Consider the following 19,836-nt stretch of genomic DNA (forward strand, 5'->3'; position numbering starts at 1 on the left):
ACACTTGCCTTTCTGGTTCACGCAGTGAAACCAGACCATTGGGGGCTGTGGTATTCGAACCAGGGGAAGTTCATCCTTGGAGAAACTGCCACCAATTGGCGCAGTGTGCCACATATACTCTGTGACAGTAAAGCTAGGTGACAGCCACTATTTTGCAAGAGCCAGCTCACTTCTTACTGCCTCTGCACTTTTTTTGGACCCAAAGAGCCCTGGATCCACCTTTTTCCAACCTAATAATGCAATCTTTGTTTCCAAAGGTGAAGCTGTAAGTAAGCCCTGCAGCCGCTGTTTGTAATGCTCGATCTTTACCGTATTTCCAGGAGCTGCTGTGCAGCAGGCTGTGGTGTTTACCTAGGCCCCACCGTGCACAGTTGCCCTATGCCTGCGTGGTAGGGTTGTAGAGTGGGGGTGCATTCCCCAGGAAGGTGGAAGCACTAAAGGTGGAAACCTCCCTGCTGCCCGGCCAGCCCTCCCCTTGCCAGATGGCACAGGAAGGGATATAAATGCATCCTTTTGAGGAAGGGTGTTGATGCCCGTGCAGACATTTTAAATCCGGGAGCCTCGAATTCGGGTCTAGGTGATGGACCAAACCCATGCAGAGGACAGGAGGGGGATCCAGGTCCACCACATTGGCACAGCTGTTCTCAGGAATTCCGGAGAAATTGGGTTGATGCTGTTTCGGAGCGAGCTCCAATTTCTAAAGAGGAAGTGATGCTTTGGGACTTTCCTGAAACACTACCCTAGGTGCTGTTACTTGGTTTGAATAAGCAGAGGACACCCATTTGAAATGGCCTTGTTCCTTGCATACAGTGCCGCTGAAACGCTGGCTCAGGATTCCACAGGGGGAAATGGTATAATTAGTTCCTTTGAACACTCTGCCTTGCAAACATATGATTGCTTTGGCTTTTGGCTGTTTGGGCACAACTGGGCTACATCTTTACCAAATCCCTGTCTTCCTGCAGCTACCTCTAATCCGCTGACACTCCTGTCCCTCAGGGGCCCATTTGAAGGGGTGATACTCACCTCTCGGGGTCAAAGGCCTCGGGGCATGGCCAGTGCTCCGGGTCATGGTGCAGGGCACCCACAGCCATCTCTACCACAGTGCCCGCAGGGATGCGCTGCCCTAGTACCTCGCAGTCCTGCGCCGCCTCACGTGTGAACCTGTGGGGACACATGGGTCACTCCCACTTGATGCGAAGTAGAGATGAGGAGAGAGCTGGGGTGGGGGGTGCTGAGACAAAGCGGGTCTGAGTCTGATGTGTGGCATGAGATTGGGGAGCAGGTGAAGAGGGGGCCCTCTCCTCTTCTGGGGGTGACCAAGCCACACCCATCTCCACTCCCAGGACCCGAAGTCTCTAGGCTTTTTAGACTCACTTGGCCCTTGGTGAAAATGCATTTGCCCAGTCCCTTCACCCAGCCCGGGGAGCCCATTTTATGTCTGGTGTTTGGGGCGCACACGTGCCTTTGAAGGGCTCATGTGTGGTGGGGGCTTGCACGGCCAGGGGCCACACTCTCCCCTCCTCCTTCCCCCTGGCCCACAGTCAAGCCTTTTAATTACCCTCACCTGCCTCATCGCTTTACCTGAAAGAAATTTGGGTTTGCAAATCTGTTCCTCATTCATTGTCTATGTCACTTTGGATAACTTCTACTAGAGAAGAAAACTTCTGGTCAGATTGTTTATTTTATCAAATGGCCATGGCGTAATCCCATTTATGCTTTTTTTTAAGGGCTAGACTATCTATGTTTGTATATGAACATACACTTTCTGGAAGAGTACCTGAACTACTACCACCGTCTCCCCTAGGGGATGGGACTGGGATGGAAGATGACAGGGGACCAGGGGTAGCAACATTTTCTTTTTTTAAATTTATTGATTTTTAGAGAGACAGGCAGACAGAGAAACATCAATTTGTTGTTCCACTTATGCATTCACTGCTTGCTTCTTGTATGTGCCCTGACTGGGGTTCGAACCTGCAACCTTGGCATATCAGAATGATGCTCTAACCAACTAGGCGACCCACCCAGGGCAGGATGCCAACATTTTATTTGAATCCTCCTGTATTGGTTAGGGTTTTGTTTTCCATTTTGCATAAGTATATTATTTTGGTAATATAAATAATTATTTTTTAAATTAAAAATGACCTACACTGGCTTTTACGTCAAGTGGTAGGACTGTGCTTCCTTAACTGTCTCTGAGGAGATAAAATTATCCTACTAATTATAGTTATAAAAGAAATGAAGAGCAACCTGAAGCTCCTTAAAGCATTCATCAGTCTGTTATGAGCATTTAATGTAAGATGCAGGAGCGTGAAAGGCCAGGGCTGTGGGGCCCCACTCAGATCCTTAGTCACTAACCCGATTAATACGCGCCTGCAGCTGGAAGCAAGCTCGGGTGCCCCAGCCAGAGTAGGAAGGCGGGCAGCTCTGATGTGTCCAACCTTGGTTCCAACAGGACCAAACAAGACTCCTTGACATCCCTTCTTTTTCATCATTATCGGAGGTAGCCTGGACCAGGATGCAAGACTCGCTAAAAACCAGAAAGCAGGCCCTTCCCTCTGCACGCAGTTGGCCCTCTGTCTGGTTAGGTTAGGCTGCATACAAGGCCAGAAAAATCTCCGAATTATACCGCATAGATCTGGAACTCACATTCATAACCATTCAATAAGAATGATGTTTTTTCATAAGGGCCATTCTGAGGTTTTTGGTGTTTTGTTTCTTTTTTAATAGTTGAGGGTGTCAGTGAAGTCAGGTCGATGCTTGGGAAAAGCTGACAGGCTTTTTCTGAGGTTAAAGGGATAATAAAGAATTGAATAGAATAAACCAAAAGAATAGAATCGAAGAATAGAAGAATAAAATCATCAGTCTCCTTACATTCACCCCAAATCATATGCCTGGGCTGAAGCAAACTGGCCTTTGTCTGGGCGAGAATGAGGATGGTTTGCTGGTCTCGTTTCTCTTGTTGGATAACAGAAATCAGCAGAGCTGACATGACTAAAATTGCCCACGGAGAAGCTGCAGAGGAAGGCGAGGCCCAGGAGACCGTGCTTGGCCAAGGGGCAGAGCTGGAAGCTGGCCCCTTGATTCGAAGCTCAGTGCCTGCTGCTCTTCGACTCCTACCCGACCTGGCAGGCTGCTCAGAGGGGCGGGACTGGCCCATTGATTCTTACCACGCTCCGTGGGCAGGTGGAGCAGGCACGCCTGCCCACTGAACACTCTGGAAACAGCAGCACAGAGCAGTGCAGAACTAACCCAAAGTCACACAGCAAACTTAGGGCTGGGCCATGCCAGTCTTACCCTCTGTCTAGGCCAGAGATTTTTCAACCAGTGTGCTGCAAGAATTTTTAAAACATGCAATACCTTGCTGTTTAGTCAGGGGCAATGACCTCATTTCCCTTAGGTCGTCAAATGAAAAAAAAAGGACAACAGCCAACAAAACAATAGCCATCTGGTGTGAATGAATCAAAATTACACCTATTTTGGGGGTCAGATCAGCAAAGACTATGTTTTTTTGGTGTGCCGCAGAATTTCAGTAATCAGTTTGTGTGTGCCTCAAGAGGAAGAAGGTTGAACATCTCTGGCCTACAGCCATTGCGTCATAGAGCCCCGGCACTGTATGCAACTGCAGGAGGGAATTTTAACCGACTCGTCCAGAGACACTGGCATCCGTCTGGGCCCCCAGCGCTTCCCCCGCGCCGTGGCTCCCCCCGCTTCCTTTCACACGGCGCTGCCTAGAAGCATCAGCCAGAGAACTGGAGAAATGGCCCTGGCCTTTTGTGTTCAAGAGCCTGTTCCCTTTGTCACTCAACACGTCATCTCTTCAAGGTCTCACGGGATGAATCCGTGATTGAGTTGAGATCCAGGAAATGATGTGTCTTTGATGAGTTTATGCACTTTGTTCCCACTGGAGGATTTGACTGTTCAGCTCCCCCAGGTTCCGTCCAGGCCAGGAGCGCCCCCCCCGCCCCCCACCCCACCCCCACACCCAGAAGGCCCGACCCAGGTTACCAGGGCCCCATTTTCTCCAGGGCCCCATTGGGGCTCCTTTCCTTCTGATGGTCTTTACTCTGCTGTATCCCTGAATAGCTTATTTTGAATTTTCTTTTAACATGGGTAGCAGCTGCCCACAATACCCTTGGAAGGACGTTGGGTGTAAATCATCTAAAACCCGGGGATTGGATGTGGTTTGCTCTGCCGCTCTCTCCAAACCAAGGGAGGCCCATAAAGTCACCCTTAACCCCCATGTCAGGGGAGCAAGGTGGGCCCTGCCCATCCTGCTGTTCCCAAACCAGGTGGCAGAAACCTGTGTGCTTGGGGACTACGTGATCTCACCCACATGCCTGGAATTCGCTATATTTGCTCTGGGTCTGAACATATTGGACAGTCTCTGTAATCACACTCTGTAGTGATGTTTTTGGAATATAATTTTAAGGTACCTTCCAATCATCCACGTTTTCTCTTTTAAAATGGCACAAAGTTTATGTGGCGTGGGAATTCACAGAAATGTGGACGGGATTTTTGACATAGAGTTCAACGCTTCGTGTTGCTTCTGTTTCTAGGCCTGAAGTCTGGCCACTGTTTCATCCTCTGAGTCTGGTGACCCGAGGTAAGACCCCGGCTCCATGACAAACCTTGTTTAGGGGACTTTGAAAGAAGCAGGTGGCCTCATTCCTGCTCTCAAGGCTCCTACAAGCTAGTGTGGCTGTTTACACTGGAGGCATTTTGCAGAGTGGTTGAAACGTGTCCAAGAATGTAACGTGAAGTATAGTCAGAGGCGAAAGTGCTGGGGAGGGGAGGCAGCGAGGAAGAGTGCGGTGTGACCGAGTCAGGCCTCCCCCGAGCAGCGAGTCTTGGCCTGGGAGCTCCAAGGACGGGGCAGATGTGGGTTTTGGGGGGAACAGGGGGGCATATCCCAGGCCTTGGATGGCCCTTCTGGAATGTCAACTCCAAGGGCATGGGTTTTATCTGTTTTGTAGCTGGCTGGTTTCCCAGTGCTTAGCACAGAGTGGATGCTCAACAGAGTTGCTGAATGAAGGAACGAATGAATGGGCAGGGGGAACAGCCGAAGTCGTTGGAACTGGGCGGCCAAAGACACTGGCGCGGGTTGGGGAGGAAGGTCGCCCTAAGATGTTGGTTGCTATGGTGTTGTGTGGAAGGCATTACTCCTGGTGCCTCTGGGGGAAAAACTCAGACTTGCCTCCAGGAGCGTGAGTCCAGCATTGGTGATGACGCAGTTGGTGACAGACTGAGGTTTGGGGCTGGGAGGAGCTGGGCTCGCTTACCTGAAAGCCGGTGGGTACATCCTCAGGGTCTCTGCGATCACCATGTCCAGGTAGGGCAGACCTTCCTGGAGGCTGCAGAACTCAGGGGCCGCCTGACAGATCGTGACAAAGGAAGAGCATCAAGTTAGACCAAGCCACACAGCCTTCTGTCTTTTCTGTGAACTTCAGAGTCTTGTCCGATGTTAGCAAACACTTAAGGGGAAACCCCACAAAATCAGAAGTTGGCCACACCCAAAATGCATCTGGTGAGCACTGCACGTATTCTGTGGAGCAGAACACTCTCGTGTTTATTTCGTGGTGCCGTGCATTGCCGAGGATAAGCAGGCCCCGCAGGGAGCCGAGGGTCTTTGAGTGTTGTCGTACAGAGAAGTTTAGGTATAGAACATCAGTGGCAGTCATTCAGGAGAGCTGACACAAGATGCTGCCTTGTTCCATCCTCCCAGCACGCCCACCAGACCGCTATCAGATGAGTCTTGTAGGTACTAACTGGTCCCTCGTAAAGTGAAAAGACAAATAGTGAAATAGCAACGAGAAAAGAAGAGAACAGAAAAGAGAGAAAAGTTTGCAACATCTATAAAGAAAGGATCAATAGTAGCAAACCCCAAAGAGCTGAGGAGAGACGCATTTAGGAAAACAGGCAAAGGATATGAAGAGGCAAAACACAGAAAAAGATATGAGTTGTAACGATGACTACAAATGAAAACAACGAGAGTCCCTTTGTCACCCATCAGATTAGGAAAAGTAGGGGAATACTGGTGAGATGCTGGGGGTGAAGGCGACAGATAACAGCACCCTGTGTCGGGGCGCCTGGACATCCCCTGGGCAACTTCCACTGGAGCCGCATTGTCCCTCTCTGCCCCTCACCCTGTGAAGTGTCATTGAACGAAGCGTCACTTTTGGAGGACCTGCTGCATTGAGAGTGTTCTGACACAGGGGTCTAAAGGTTTTGAGGGTTTGCGGGGGTGGGGCCGGTTGGAAAGAAAATGTGTTCAGATTAGGTGAAGGGAAATTTGCACTATAAAACCAAAGTCTTCGTTTCTTCTTCCCCTGAGTGAGCTTTGCACTATGCTCCCGAGCGTTCGGCTCAGTTCGTACAGGCAGACAGACAGACGTCCACTTGGTCCAGGAGTTCTGCCGCGGCCGAACCTTAGGTGCAGCAGATGGCTTGTAATACAAATGGATGCGTGGGCCCAGCCCTCGCCCATCGCCCCCGGGATGTTGGTCTGTGGTGGGGCCTCGGCCCCATCTCTTCTTTTGAAGACTTTCTGCTCCCGGTTTCTAATGCACAGCCAGTGGGGTGAGACCACAGGGCTAGTCTCTCCGCCTGTCTGCGACCCACCCCAGTGATCTTCTTTGCAGGGTGGGGTGGAGGGAGGCTCAGGCCGCCATGTTTTACTGGGACCCAGGCAAGGCAAGCGCATGTATGTCCCTGTCCTATTTGCAGGCCAGTCCACCCACCGGGACCTTGTTCTACCTGCCTGTGTAGTTCTTTCAGGAAAACTGGGAACAAAGGGGTTCTGAGCCAATCCTGCCAGCAGAGGGCAGCAAATGTATGGCAAATGGGGACTCCCCACAAGGCTGGGCCCCTACTCAGAACCGCAACTTGGACCCAAAAGGACCTTAGGAATCGTGAATCCAGATTCCTCTTTGTAGAGGCAAGAAATATGAAACCCAGGGAGGAAAGGCCATGAATCCCAAGTCACACAGATTTTGGAGTAGAAACCCAAATGCTACTCATCAGCTGCCCCTCAGTGAACACCTACTGTGTGCGAGGTGCTGGGCCAGGTGCTGGGAATCCAAAATGATTAGGTCTCTGCTTCACGGGGAAACAGACTAATAAGTAAATCGTTATACTGAATGTGGGCTTAGGGACGGGACCTACAGCTTCATTTGGGGGCTCTTTTATCACCTTACTCATTCAGCGCCTACAGGGCTGGTACCTACCGTTGGCCAGGCACCGTGCTGGGCGTGGGGGCGTCACCTTGAGACCCACTGACCCGCCCAGGGGACCTCACAGTCTATCTCAGGCTGCAGACCAGTGGTGGGGGTTGCAGAATGGACATCCGGGAGCGGCGGAAGAACAGACAAGGAACGCCCATCCCGGCACTCGGGGATCGCGAGGCTGTGGGGGAAGTGATGTGTGGACAGGGGTCTTTTCTGTGAATACGGATAAGCCAGTGAAAAGCAGGTGGGCTGATTTGGACACTGGTTCAAACAAACCAGTCTGAAAAAAATGAGTCAATTGCAGGACCTTGAACCCTGAGCGGGTATTCGATATGCTTAGGGAATTACGGCTTTAGCGTGATGGTGGTATGGAGGTCATGTTTCGGAAAAGAGCCCTTTTCTGTATACAGTGACATGTTTCCAGATGACAAATGGAAGTGGGGCAGGGTGGGGACTCACATGAAACCAGAGTGGCCATGAGTTGACACTGGATGAAGCCGGAGGATGGGTATACCCCAGGGGTTCGTGCAATTCTTCTAGTTTGTGTGGGTGAAAGTTTTCCTTCCCAACAAGTGAAAATACTAAATGGAAATGCCTGTAACAATGCAGGTGGAACAGCCTATCCGGAGACTCCGAGACGTGTTCAAGAGTTAAAAAGGGCTGTGTGGGTCTGGCCGAGTGGGAGGGGGGCCAGATCGTACACAGCAGACAGCAGCTCTCCAGGCACAGAAGGCAGGAAGGTGTCCCACGCGGGGGCAGCCATCTGGGCCACGTCCGGAGCAGCCAACACTGTGTGGAGGGGGTTGTCTAGAAAGGCGGTGGAAGAGGTAGCTATGCTGTATGGGTGCTACATATGTTTCTTTGCCTTGGAGAAAAAAATTAGAGATAAAAAAATGGTGTGGAGGAGAATTCATGTGAAGTGGAGAAGGAAAAGAGGCTTAGTCTAGGAAGTGCTTTCCCTGGGAGGAGTGGGCTGATGGGGGCAGCGCAAATGGTTAACATAGAAGCAGCTTCCTGGCAGGCGGGAGGCTGGGCCCTGGGCTGCGAGGTCCTGTCCCGTTGCCCCGGGCGTGCTCCGGCCCTCTGTCCATGCTGGTGAGCGCCCAGGAGGGTCTACTTCTCCTCGGGTGTCAGGAGAACTTGCGGGGGCGGGTCTGAGCGGAATATTCTCATGTCGGGCCAGGTAGCACTTCCGGTATCTTCTTGAAGATAATGTTCAAAAGTTATCCCCAAGGTGCCCCCTGATGCCTGTTGCTCAGGCCAGATAACTCTGAGTTAGAATCGGAAGGACTCTTCCCCGTCAGCCTGCCCTGCCGCACGTGCAACGGGGAAGCCTCTGCAGCCTCTGTCCCTGACCTTGGCCAGGCCACGGAGCAGTCACCAGGTTCAGCCAGGGGTCCTATCCTGGATCCATCAGCCATTAGCCATGGCCTTGGGCCAGTTGCCAAGGCAACGTCAACAGGCCACCTGGTGTGTAAGCTGGGGTCACAACAGTTCCCCACCTGCCCCTCAGGGCTGGTGAAGGTGAAAGGTCTCTGGAAACTGTATGTACGGAGCAAGCCGACGATACCTGTGTTTGAGCATATTCAGTAGAAGGGGGTGTGTTTCTCCCAAAGGTCCTCTACTGTGTATTAACCTGCTGTGAGGATGTGTTGGAGGAAGGCAAGTCTAAAATCCAGCCAAATTGGCTCCAGCTTATGTCATAGAATAATGGTGCCCTTAGGAGGTTGAAAATAAATATTGAATATTAAATATTTACTAATATTTAACATTGGGAAATATTGATTACATGCTTAATAAGTATTGGGAAAAATAAAAATGAACAAAATAAATGGAATCTTTTCCTTGTGGTTTATATTCTCAATTCAGAGTTCCTTCATTTTCAAGGGGACTTTCTCATCTATTTTTGATTTTCAATGGACAGAAGCTTCTAATTTTATTTCTAAGCGTCTTTGACTCTCTTTCAGTCATATAGTTTAGGATCTGTAAACCAACATTGAAATGCAATAAATAAACCTGTGAAGGGAACTGGATGAAAAATCTATGGATAAAGCTTTTAAATAAGAGAATATTGCTTTCTCCTAGTAATATCGCTTCGCTACATTTAGATTTTTGTGTACCATTTTCTCTGCAAGCTAGACACGTGCATGCACACGCACACACACCCTGAGTCACTCACACCTACACCCCCATCCCCCCCTGACAGGATGTGGAGTTTACGTGAGAACGGGAAAATAAAAATGTCATTGCTTTCAAAGAGACTTTTCCTGGAGATTCAGGAACCTAATAGAAAAATTAACGTTTTTTGCTGAAGGCAACAAAAGTGGGGGCGGCGTCAATTTTGTTCCCCTCAAATGGTAGCAACAGTGGCACAAACAGTATTGAGAAGTGCTCGCCCACGTGTTGCCGGACGCTGCGGGTGTATGAAGGGGGCTGAATCATGGCAGCCCCCGCCCTCCAGAAGGCAGGGGAGCTGAAGAGATGGCGTTCTGTCACGGAGACAGCCAGGGTAACGAGGCCAGATGAAGAATCGAGACTTCCATTCCCTCTGACTCTCCAGGGGACGTAAGACTATAAGAACAGAACCAGTCTGTGGAAAGTGTGGTGACTTTGGCTTTGCCTTTTTTGTCCACTGACCCAGAAGAAAGGCCTCCCCCCCTTGTACCCTGTCTCCAAGGTGAGCCCTGAGTCCTCAGGGTGAGGCCTGGGCTCCTCACTAACTGATTCTCTAAAGTGGGGTGCTAAGGTCCCCCCAGCTCTGACTTTTTGGCTTTGAGAGTCCACAGATGTGTCTGAAGGAGCTGTTTCGGGCTCAGAGGTTTGGGGGGGGTGGTCTTTCTCTCAACATTGCTGGCTTGCCTAGCCAATGTCCCCAAAGTTCTACATGCTAATGTAAAGACTATGGCAGATTTAGATGCAGACATGCACCCATACCTAAGAAAAGGCAATGAGGAAAGTGTATGTAGCATCTATTTATATCCACTTGAAAAGGGAAGAGATCGGACCCACATCCCAGAAACACGTGGCTCATTCCAAGTTCTCTGTGCTCTGAGGTCCAGGCCATTGGGGGATTAGGCGAGCAGATGGAGTCAAAGAATGGAAACCAGCCCATGTGTGTATGTGTGTGCACACACACTCACACCCGTGTTGGCCCTCGTCGCCCATGGCCCTGGGTTGAGCTCCATCAGTAGCACCGACCCCGCAGAGAACTCCTGTCTTCAGAGATCTGTGACAGTAACAGCACTTTGCCTCCTGCTGTTCTCTGCTGCCTGCGGACGGACTCCCACGCCCTTTCTGTCCCTCGGTCCTCACAACTGCACTGTGAGGTAGGGAGGGCAGTTTTCTGCCTATTTTATTGATGGAGCACATAGACATTCAGAGAGGTCCGTGGCTTGTCCAAGGTCACACAGCTAGTCCACGGCAGAGTCAGAACCAAATCCAGACCGTCGGATTCCAAGGATTTCCCATCACGCCCTGCTGCCTAGGCCTCCCTTCCTTGCTCTCTCCCTCCTTCCCTTCCTCCTGACTCCCTTCCTTTCATTCCTTTCGTACATTTTACGGAAGAACAACACACATACAGCAAAATGCAACACAAACGAAAGTGCAGCGCGGTGCATGTCCCCAGAGCAAGCGCTCCTGTGTCACCAGAGTCCCAGTCAAGACACGGGACACGTCCAGCGCTCTGAAGCACCCCCGCTGGAGCGACCGTTCTCCCGACATCCCACCTGGAAGGGAACTTTGGCCTTTTAAACAACCTAACATGAACAGAATGTCCAGCACGTAGGCATGTGCATCTGCCTTCTTGTGTTCAGTCTTGTGCCTTTGACATTCGCTCACGGGCCCATGCGGAGGGGCACTGTGTGTGCGCTCACCGTCGTGCGGTAGCTCACAATCCAGTCCTTTGGACTGTGATGGGCATTTGAGTTGTGCCCAGTTTGGGGGTCATTCTGAGTAAACCAAACGGTCTCATAGGTGGCTTTGGTGCACCTGTGTCCGTGTTTCTGCTGGCTACCCACATACCCAGGGCTGACATTGCTGGGCACCAAGGGATGTGAGCGTTCAGCTGTAGGAGACATTTTGAATGGTTTTGCAAACTGGTTGTACACACTGCCCAACATTTTAATGACAAGTCAGTTGAACAGCAGCTTGTTAAAAGCCCCATCCCCTCTATTTCCTGTCACTGCGGCTTCTGCCCCTCCTTTCTCTGCCCAGCCCCTCCAGTGTGCTGAAACCTAACCAGTCTCTCTATCCCAGGGAAGGGTCGAGAGAAAAATAGCACCTTACTTTGGGAACTGAGTTATTTATTCCTACATCGTGTACAGTTGCATGTGTGTGGGGTGTGGGCGGGGGGAGCGGCAAAGAAGGCCCATCTAATTACCCAATTTTATTTTTAATTAATTAATTAATTAATTAATCTTTAGAGGGGAAGGGAAGGAGAGAGGGAGAAAAACATCAATGTATGATTGCCTCTGGTGTGTCCCCTGCCAGGAAGTGGCCTGCAACCCAGGCATGTGCCCTGACTGGGAATCAAACTGCGATCTTCTGGTTTGCAGGCCTTCCTCACTCAATCCACTGAGCTACACCAGCCAGGGCTTAATTACCGAATTTTAAAGGATTGTCCCAGTTATGGGACACAGACATTCATCAGCCTAAAACACATTCAAAAAGCAACTATATTTGAGTCTTTGAATTATTTGCTGTTTTTTTTTTAATATTTAGGATTCTGTTCTCTCCATTGCCCTCCATCATTCACAGTTGATTACATATGATGTTTAAAGAAATAAGCCCTTAAGTAAATGTTAGTGACATCACCCAGCCTGCTTTCTCAGCACTTGATTTACAGAGAGGTTCTTTCTGTCCGCTCCCTCTCGGGCAGTCACGGAGCCCCTGATATGCCCTTGGCAGAGCTGTGGGGTTGGGAGCGGGAAGGAGAGGTAAGATACGGTCTCTTACCATACAGCCTGTTATGTATTTGGGACACTGTCCGTCTACTCCTTCATTCAAAGATTTATTATCATGGTAGGTAACAGGGAGCTGTGGAAGGTTTTTGATGACCGCAAGTGACACTGGACATGGTATTTTGTGACCCGACCACGAGGTGTGGGCTGGGTGGCTGGAAGAACCGGGAGGTAAACGGGACAGACCACTGCAACAGTCCATGCCAGTGCGCCCCGACTACCGTGTCTGCTGTCAGAGCGAAAGGGATCGAAGGACAGAAGCGACGTGAATGGTGACTCTGTCTTGCCTGCTCCCTGCCGATGCCAGGGCCTCCCCCGCAGAGACCTCGACATTCATTGGTCTGGATTGGGGTGCGGAGTCTAGCGTGTGGATTCATTGTAATAAGGGAAGGCTTGCCAGGGGAGGGGGTCTTTGGGGATAAGGGGAGACAGAAGTGGTCCCGGGTTTCATTTCTGGGTGGCCAACAAAAAGACCAAAATGGGATGGGCCAGGCGGGGTCTGTCCCCTCCAGATGGAGCTGGCTCTGGCAGGGCTGTGTCGAGGGCCCTGAGGGTCCCGGGGACATGGCCGGGTGCTCTCAGGTGGGGGTGGGAGAGAAAGGCCTGGTGCTGAGGACTGACCCGTGAGGACTGTCCAGGGAAAGGGGACAGAGGGACTGGAAAGGAAGGAACACTGGACAGAGTCCCTGATCTCCGGGACATGTCCAAGGGGACTAAAGAGTAGGCAAGGTGAGCTGGAGGACAGAGGCGAGGCCAATGCCAGTGTCAGTGGGGTCGAAGGAGGGGCAGGGAGAGAGGGGATGGGGCAGAGGGTGCTGCTCCTCTCCTAGGGGGCAGGCTGGATGAAGTCCGGGGAACAGAGCAAACCGAGGGGAGACCTGAGGGCACTGTCACATGTCTGAGCAGCAGGTGGTGACAAAGGGAAAGGACATCGTCTCCCCTGTAGTTACTCGGGCAGAATCAGGCCCGATGGAAAGTCCCGGAGAGAAAGATTTTGACTCAATGTAGGGAACGGTTTTCAAATGGCTAGAACTTTGCAGGGAACCAGGCAAGTCCCGCGCCCCCTGCAGAGTTCCAAGAACTGTTGTGGAGCGTCTGACGAGGGCGCTGTAGGGTATTTACGAATCCCTCACCAATAGGAGGTGGGCGAGGGCGACTCCATGGTGCCTTCCACACCCGGGATGGACGGCTTCATCACAACCCCCCCCCCCCCCCCCCCCCCCCCCCCCCCCCCCCCCCCCCCCCNAGCAGATCTCGGATCTCTCTGCCAGGCTGAACAAATGTCACAAGTGACACAGGCACTTGGAGAGGGATCAACTTGCTCTGTTTACCCACCCCCCACCCCCCTCCGCAGCATTCCCGACCTCGTCCTCCGGCCTGTGTGCACGGGAGTGATAACCGACTACACAGGGGCCCGCGTCGCTTACTACTTGGGAAATGGTGCACGAAGATAAGAGCTTTAAGCACTGGAATGTATTGTGTATCTACTTGGTCTAAAAGCCACTGCAGGTTAAATTTAGAAGGCCCAGGCCGGAGCCCACCCCGCCCTCCGTTTTCCTGCCTTCTCCTCAGCGCCCATGCTCCGTCTCTCTGGCCGGGAGTCTGAAACGTGTCTGCAAAGCCCAGGAGCTGTTAGCGGCTGCCTGCCTGGATGTTTATAAAAATGTATCATCTGAGGGCCTGGGAGGAAGGGACCATTTCCTCGGAGAGCCGGCTCTGCTAACCATTCATTGCAACAGCGGCCACTGCAGCAGGCAGCGGCAGCCAGCGCTCCCCAAATATTTACCCAAATATTTACCCAGACGCCCCCGGGGCAGGGAGGTGCCTCCCTCTCATACTGCGAGGAGCCCGGGTGCCCTGGGGAGGCAGCCGCATTTCAGCAGACCACCTTACAATTTATTTACAAAGGTCTCCCTCACGCCTGGGAATCTATAATTGAACAGCTCTCTCTTCTATGTAGGTTAAATCCCTTTGCAGGCAACTCCGAGAACCTGTAGAAATCCTTTTGTTGGCCAGGAATGCTGTTGTAGTGAATATTGTCGGAAATAAATGAGCCATTGTCTGGGCAGAGCATTTTCTGGTTAGATAGAGATCTCCACTGTGATACGATTTATTGTAGCTGGGTTTAGGGTTTGGTTTAGTTTTGTTTTTTTTTTCCCCCAAGCTCATTTTAAATTCCCTATTGCCTGGTCAGTCCATTTTTATATCTCAGGGCATAAGTGGGGAGGGCAAGCTAGAAAAAAAGAAAAGAAGAAGAAAAAAGAAAAGAAAAACACTCTTTTGCTCAAGAAGGCTGTCTAACGGCCTGAAACGGTGTCTGGTACCAGATTTTAGCGAATGGCCGGAAGTGAGCTACGTCTGTCTGCCAGTGTAGGGGAGGGTCACCTCTCAGCAGGCAGGTATCTGGCAGGACAGGGGCAGGATGGTGGGAAGGGAAGGAGAGAGACTCGGAAGTTCCATGAGGTCGAAGCTCCCACGTCCAGACCAGGAACCACAGCCCAGAGAGGTCGGGCGACTTGCCCTCACTTTGTTGCACAGAAATTCTCACCTGTTACTCTTTTTAAGAAAACAATTCCATAAACCAGCTAAGTTTTAAAACACACCCAATCGGGATTGAACCCGCAGTTTTTTGGTGTGCTACAACCAACTGAGCCACCTGGCCAGCGTTCATTTTTCTTCTTTTATGATTAACTCCTGAGATTTTGAATTTCACTATCAAAACAGAAGAGTGGGGTTGTGGCATTCGTCAGATCTAGACAGAAGACCGGGTGAGTTAGTAAACCTTGCCCAGGCTGAGTTACCCGCACTTGTGAGATTCGGAGTGGTCCCGGCTCACAGGGGTGCAGTGAGGGTTCCCCGTAAAGAGCCATGTGTGTAGGGGTTTCTTGCGGAGCTCGGTTTCTACTTCTGCTCCGAGAAGGGAGCTGGGGAGGCTAAGCATCAGATTTGTTTCTGACAGTGCTGGTTAGAGACCCTGTGAGCCCACCAAGTACGGGCTCACCCCAGGAGAGAGAAACAATCGTTCTGATGAGAATTTAGAACCCTACGCCTGTCATCAGAGGATGGTGGAAGATTCTAGGACATAAAACCTGTAGCTGAGCTTTGGGTGGGGCCTTGGAGACGGTCTTGACTCTGGCCCCCTCCTGGGGCAAGAATTAGGTCAAGGCCATGTGGCTACAGGCAGACACCCAGCCAGGGACTCGGGAGCCCGACAGAAGGCAGATGTGTGGGGGCCGAGAGCCTGCCTGAGGCCAGACTCTGATCTGGTGGACTGGACGCCAGGTTTTTCAAATCCTGTGTCCCCAGGACAGGCTTGTCCTGACTCACTTGCCTATTAACCTTAACCCCTCAAGAGGGAATGATGGACCCCGTCCTGGCTAGCCTGTGGGAGGATCTGGCCCCCAGGCCCTTCCCAGCAAGCACCCTTCAAAGCCTATCAGTGTATTTCCTTTGGTCCCTCTGCCAGAGGTGTCTCTAGGTGGCTTGTCTGCCTTCCCGCGCCTCTGTGTGGGAACTGCTGTGTTCGCCCAGGACTGATAATGTCCCTTTGCCAAGAACTGAACATCATGCTTCCCCGTTGTCTCGTCTGATCCTCACAAGAGCCCACTTTGCACAGGAGGAGCTGGAGGTGTCTGGAGCCCAGGCAGGCCGCCCACGGCCACACGGCCAGGCACCGGGGAGCTGGGCCTCACACAGGCCTGTCTCCAGGGCCACCGCTCACCCTCTCCCACCTGACACAGTGTCAGCCCTGTTCCTTTTTCTGTAGCTGGTGGCTCTTGGTGAAAAGGATCCCTGGGCGAGAACGGCCTCTATAAGGACAAGCTCGGGATAAGCAGGCCCAGAGCGGTGGCCAGGGGGAGCTTCCCCACTGACGTGGGCACACAGAAGCGTGTCTCGCTTCCCCGTGGAGCTGGTGGGCTGTGTTTGGATAAATAGGAATGAAGCTCTTGGGGAGAAAAGTTTCTGTTTTTTTGTTTTTAAATGAAATTCGGGGGTGGGAGGGGACTTACTAAATCTCAGACAGTGTGTGTCTCAGAGCCTTGACCCCCGATCTCTGCCCAAAGCAGCTGGGCCTTGGTGGCCCAGCCTCTGCCTGCTTGGCGCAGGCTGGGCCCCAGGTGCCGGGGGTGAGGGGCTGCCCACACAGCAGGGTGGCTGCCAGCTGGCTCACAGGGGGTCCCCTCTCTGGAGTGGCCTGGCAGACCCTCCCCCTCATACCTGATGTGGAGGGCTGTGCTCCCTGAGGTGGGTGTGAAGGGGAGATAGAGGCTGCCTTTTCTGTCCTCCTCCCCACATGTGCCCCCTCAAAGCCTGAAGGCAGGGGACAGAAGGTGACAGGGAGGCTTCCCTGAAGTGAGGCCCACACACTCCATCTCTAGTGGAATGGGGGTGTCAGGAGCTCCCAGCCAAAGCCTCCCTCCTCCTGTCCCCCATCCACTGGGCAAACCGAGCCCTCAGACCCCTGAGACATCATGCAGAGGCTTCAGTTAGGGGTGACCCCTTCAGGGGCAGTGGCTCCTCATCTGGGCAGAGCCGCCTGCACCCCAGGAGGGGTTCACCCCAGTCCTCACCCCAGGCCCCACTCTTGTTAACTTTTTGAAATTAAACCTCTGCTATTGGGCTGCCCTTTTAATGGGAGACAAACCCCAGGTGGGCGGCTGCAGCTACAGGAGGGCAAGCCACCACTCCCCACCCCACGAGGAAAAATCCTCAGTTATGCCCTTAGTAGATTTGTGTGTTTGAGGGCTCTCGCTAACAGCTCCTATTGGACAAGAAATCTCCCCTGCCTTGCAGGTGCTCTAAGCAACCTCGGGGCTCCCCTGATGTTTGCAAACCACCTCTTTCTACCCTGACGGTCATTCTGCTGGGCTGCGGGGCCACCCCGTGCCTGACGTAGCATTGTCCTACGGGTGGGGGGGACTCGGGCAGCACTCGGCACTGCAGGTGGACGAGCCCAGCGGACCATTGCCCCCACAACCCCACGCAGGGGAGAAACCGTGGGCTCTCTGGGAGCCGGAGGCAGCCTTGTGGGGGCCACAGAACCCGCCTGGGGTGGGGGTTGCAGGGATCAGAAAGACGTCTTCCCAGAGAAGGTGAGGCTTACGCCGAAGCAATTTTCAGAAGGCGTTTGCGTTCCTTCACACAGAAACAATAAAAGCACTTAAACAAGGTATCGGAACAAAACTGAAACGAGTTCCATCGCAGCGGCACCATCATCGCTGTTTTATTGGCGTGCGTGCTCTCTTCAGTTCACGCCTCTCTGCCTCACGCCAACTACGTCGCAGCCCAAATAGCGTGGCAGTGGCACGTGTTCATTACGGCAATTTGTTTTGGCCACGGATCTTGAGGAATCGTTTGTTTCTTTTGTCTCCCGTGTCTCCTGCTCCCTGTAACGGGCCACGTGCAAACGACCTCATTCCATTTCTCCTGCACTGTCATGAGGCTTCTCATAGGAACCCAACCTTAAGGTGGGGGCAGACGGGTTCCCTCCAGGTGCCAGAGCAACAGAGTCACCCAAGGACACCCTGAGGGGCAGGACCAGCTGGCTGGAGGTATTTTCGCAGGATCATAGGTCCAGATGTCAAGTTCACATCCATGGGCTGTAGTGGTGGCAGGGAGGGAAGCTAGGGCACCTGGGGACAGAGAGCAGCCCTGAGCGGGGTGAGGCCCCCTGTTTCCTACCCATCACAGGATGGCTGCAGATGGGCCCCCACCAGCTCCTGGGGTGACAGCCTCCCAGCCTTGCAGGGTCCAGAATAAGAGGTCGTGGGGGTCAAGCTCAGAAGTGGCGGGGTGACCTCCCAGCAGACCTACGGAGGTTGGGCGCCCCTGGAGGACAGGCAGGTCATGTGGTGCCGCGGAGGAAACAGGTCAGAGCCCAGCTGCCCCTCTAACTCCAAGCCCTGCCACCAGCAGGCACTGGCTGTCAGGCTGGATGGAGCCGGCGTGTCCTTCCCCTTGAGGTGGCACCGTGTCCGCATGCAGGGAAGAGGAGTGTCGTGCTGGGGCAAGGCACCCTGTCCGTGCCCCGGACGCCAGCTGCTGCCCTTGCAGACAGAGGTCCAGAGGGCCTCTGTGTCTCCCCTGAGTCAAGACCCCTGGTGAAGGGTGAGGAAGCTGGAGGGGGGGCAGGAGATGTGGGTGTGTGGTGGGGACCAGGGAGAGGAAGCCTGGACTGAGGGGAGGGGCAGAGAGCGGAACCAGTGACATCTTTGGAAAGTGCCACAGCCCCATGAACATTTGTTGACCCAGTTTTGTGGGGCAGGCACAGGGTGAGTTTCACTTTATCACTTCGTTGAATGTTTATTTTCTAGACGAGAAAGCAGAGGCTCAGAGGGGGGTTTTGGGCAGCTCCCTGGGCAGAAGAAAGGTGGAGACTGCCAGAAACACACAGTGTGGATGGCGGGCGTGCAAGCCTGTGGCCGCGACCACGCCAGGCAGAGGCGAATAGGAAAGGAAGCCGAGAGGGTGCTCTGACGGCGGGGGGACACTCAGAGGCCGATGCTCCCTGTGGGACATAAACCCGGTTGGGCGCACGGAAATGGGTCCTGCCTGCGACCCTTGCTGGGGTCAACCAGCAACCTCTAAGTCCGCAGGTTCTCAGATCTAGTTATTGGATCATTTTGTTGGCCCCTAAGCAGAAAACAGCATCCCGGGCAAACAAGATGGCAAAAGAGAGCTTTGTTGGAAAGGAAGGTTAGAGAAAGTTCTGAACTGAAAGAGACAGTGACCGGGAGGAGCCATGCGGGGCGGCGGCTCGGGAGTGGCGGAGAAGGAACCCTGTTTGCTGGGGGAGCAGAATGCACGGGCTGAGATGCTCGGTGGCGCCAAGGCTCGATGGCAGGGCGAGGCAAGACACATGGAAGCGACGTGTGTCTCCCTAAGGTGTCTGAGATGATCTGTTGAATGGGAACAATGGGAAGATTTGCCACAGCCACAGCACAATAAGAATGAGTGTCTCCGGAGTGCCGCTAGCTGCCAGGCCCTGGGCTTCCCCGTGTTACTCCAGTTCACCAGCCCTGGCCTCACGGAGCAGGTGCCATTATTACCCCCTTCTAACGGATTAGGAAACTGAGGCTCAGGGCCCCATGGGTGGTAGAGGGGTTCAGGCTGGCTTTGAGGCGGGGAGACTGGCCCACAGCCTGTGCTCTCAGCCGGCAGCCTGGCTCCATCTAGGGTGGGCGAAGGCAAAATCGGCGAAGGGCCGTGGGACCTGCAAATGCCGTCGGCGAATCCTGCTATGAGCGCCCTCGATTCACACCTCCCTGAAGCGGTGGGCTGTGGCTCCTCCCTGCTCACCCCTGGGGGGTGGGGGGGGCAGAGAACCACTTCCAAAGCCAGGGGGGCTCAGGCAGGAACCACCTGGCAAGTTTGTCCCACAGGGTGCAAGGAGGGAGGGAGCCCAGTGCCCCTCTCTTTGTAGATTGGGTGACCACTGAGCTGATGAAAATATTGGAAGGAGCCCCTGCATTTGGTAAGAGAGAGCAGGGGAGGAAGCGTGGCATTCTGGGAAATTGCTCTGGCAGCCATGCACGCCTTTGGAAATTGTCTCTCACAACCAGAAAAGAAACCACCTGTGGAGCGGCTGCCATGGAGAGGATCGAGAGGGTGGTAAACGGAGTGACTGTGAGGTGCCCGGAAGTCTTACACGGGGG

The 19,836-nt window shown here is 53.0% G+C and overlaps 1 protein-coding gene across 1 annotated transcript in view; it reads right to left on the reverse strand.

Moving 5' to 3' along the window:
* Window positions 1–19,836, reverse strand: part of TBXAS1 (thromboxane A synthase 1) — a 139,277-nt gene that overhangs the window by 3,000 nt on the left and 116,441 nt on the right. The window contains exons 10-11 of the mRNA XM_037049077.1: window positions 5,280–5,371; window positions 1,024–1,161 (exon numbers count right to left, since the gene is read on the reverse strand). Of these exons, the coding sequence (XP_036904972.1) occupies window positions 1,024–1,161; window positions 5,280–5,371 (230 nt within the window). The remainder of the gene's footprint in view (window positions 1–1,023; window positions 1,162–5,279; window positions 5,372–19,836) is intronic.

The sequence above is a fragment of the Sturnira hondurensis genome, unplaced genomic scaffold (genome assembly GCF_014824575.4).
Source record: "Sturnira hondurensis isolate 20B ecotype Veracruz unplaced genomic scaffold, ASM1482457v3 Scaffold0006437, whole genome shotgun sequence".
Classification (NCBI taxonomy): domain Eukaryota; kingdom Metazoa; phylum Chordata; class Mammalia; order Chiroptera; family Phyllostomidae; genus Sturnira; species Sturnira hondurensis.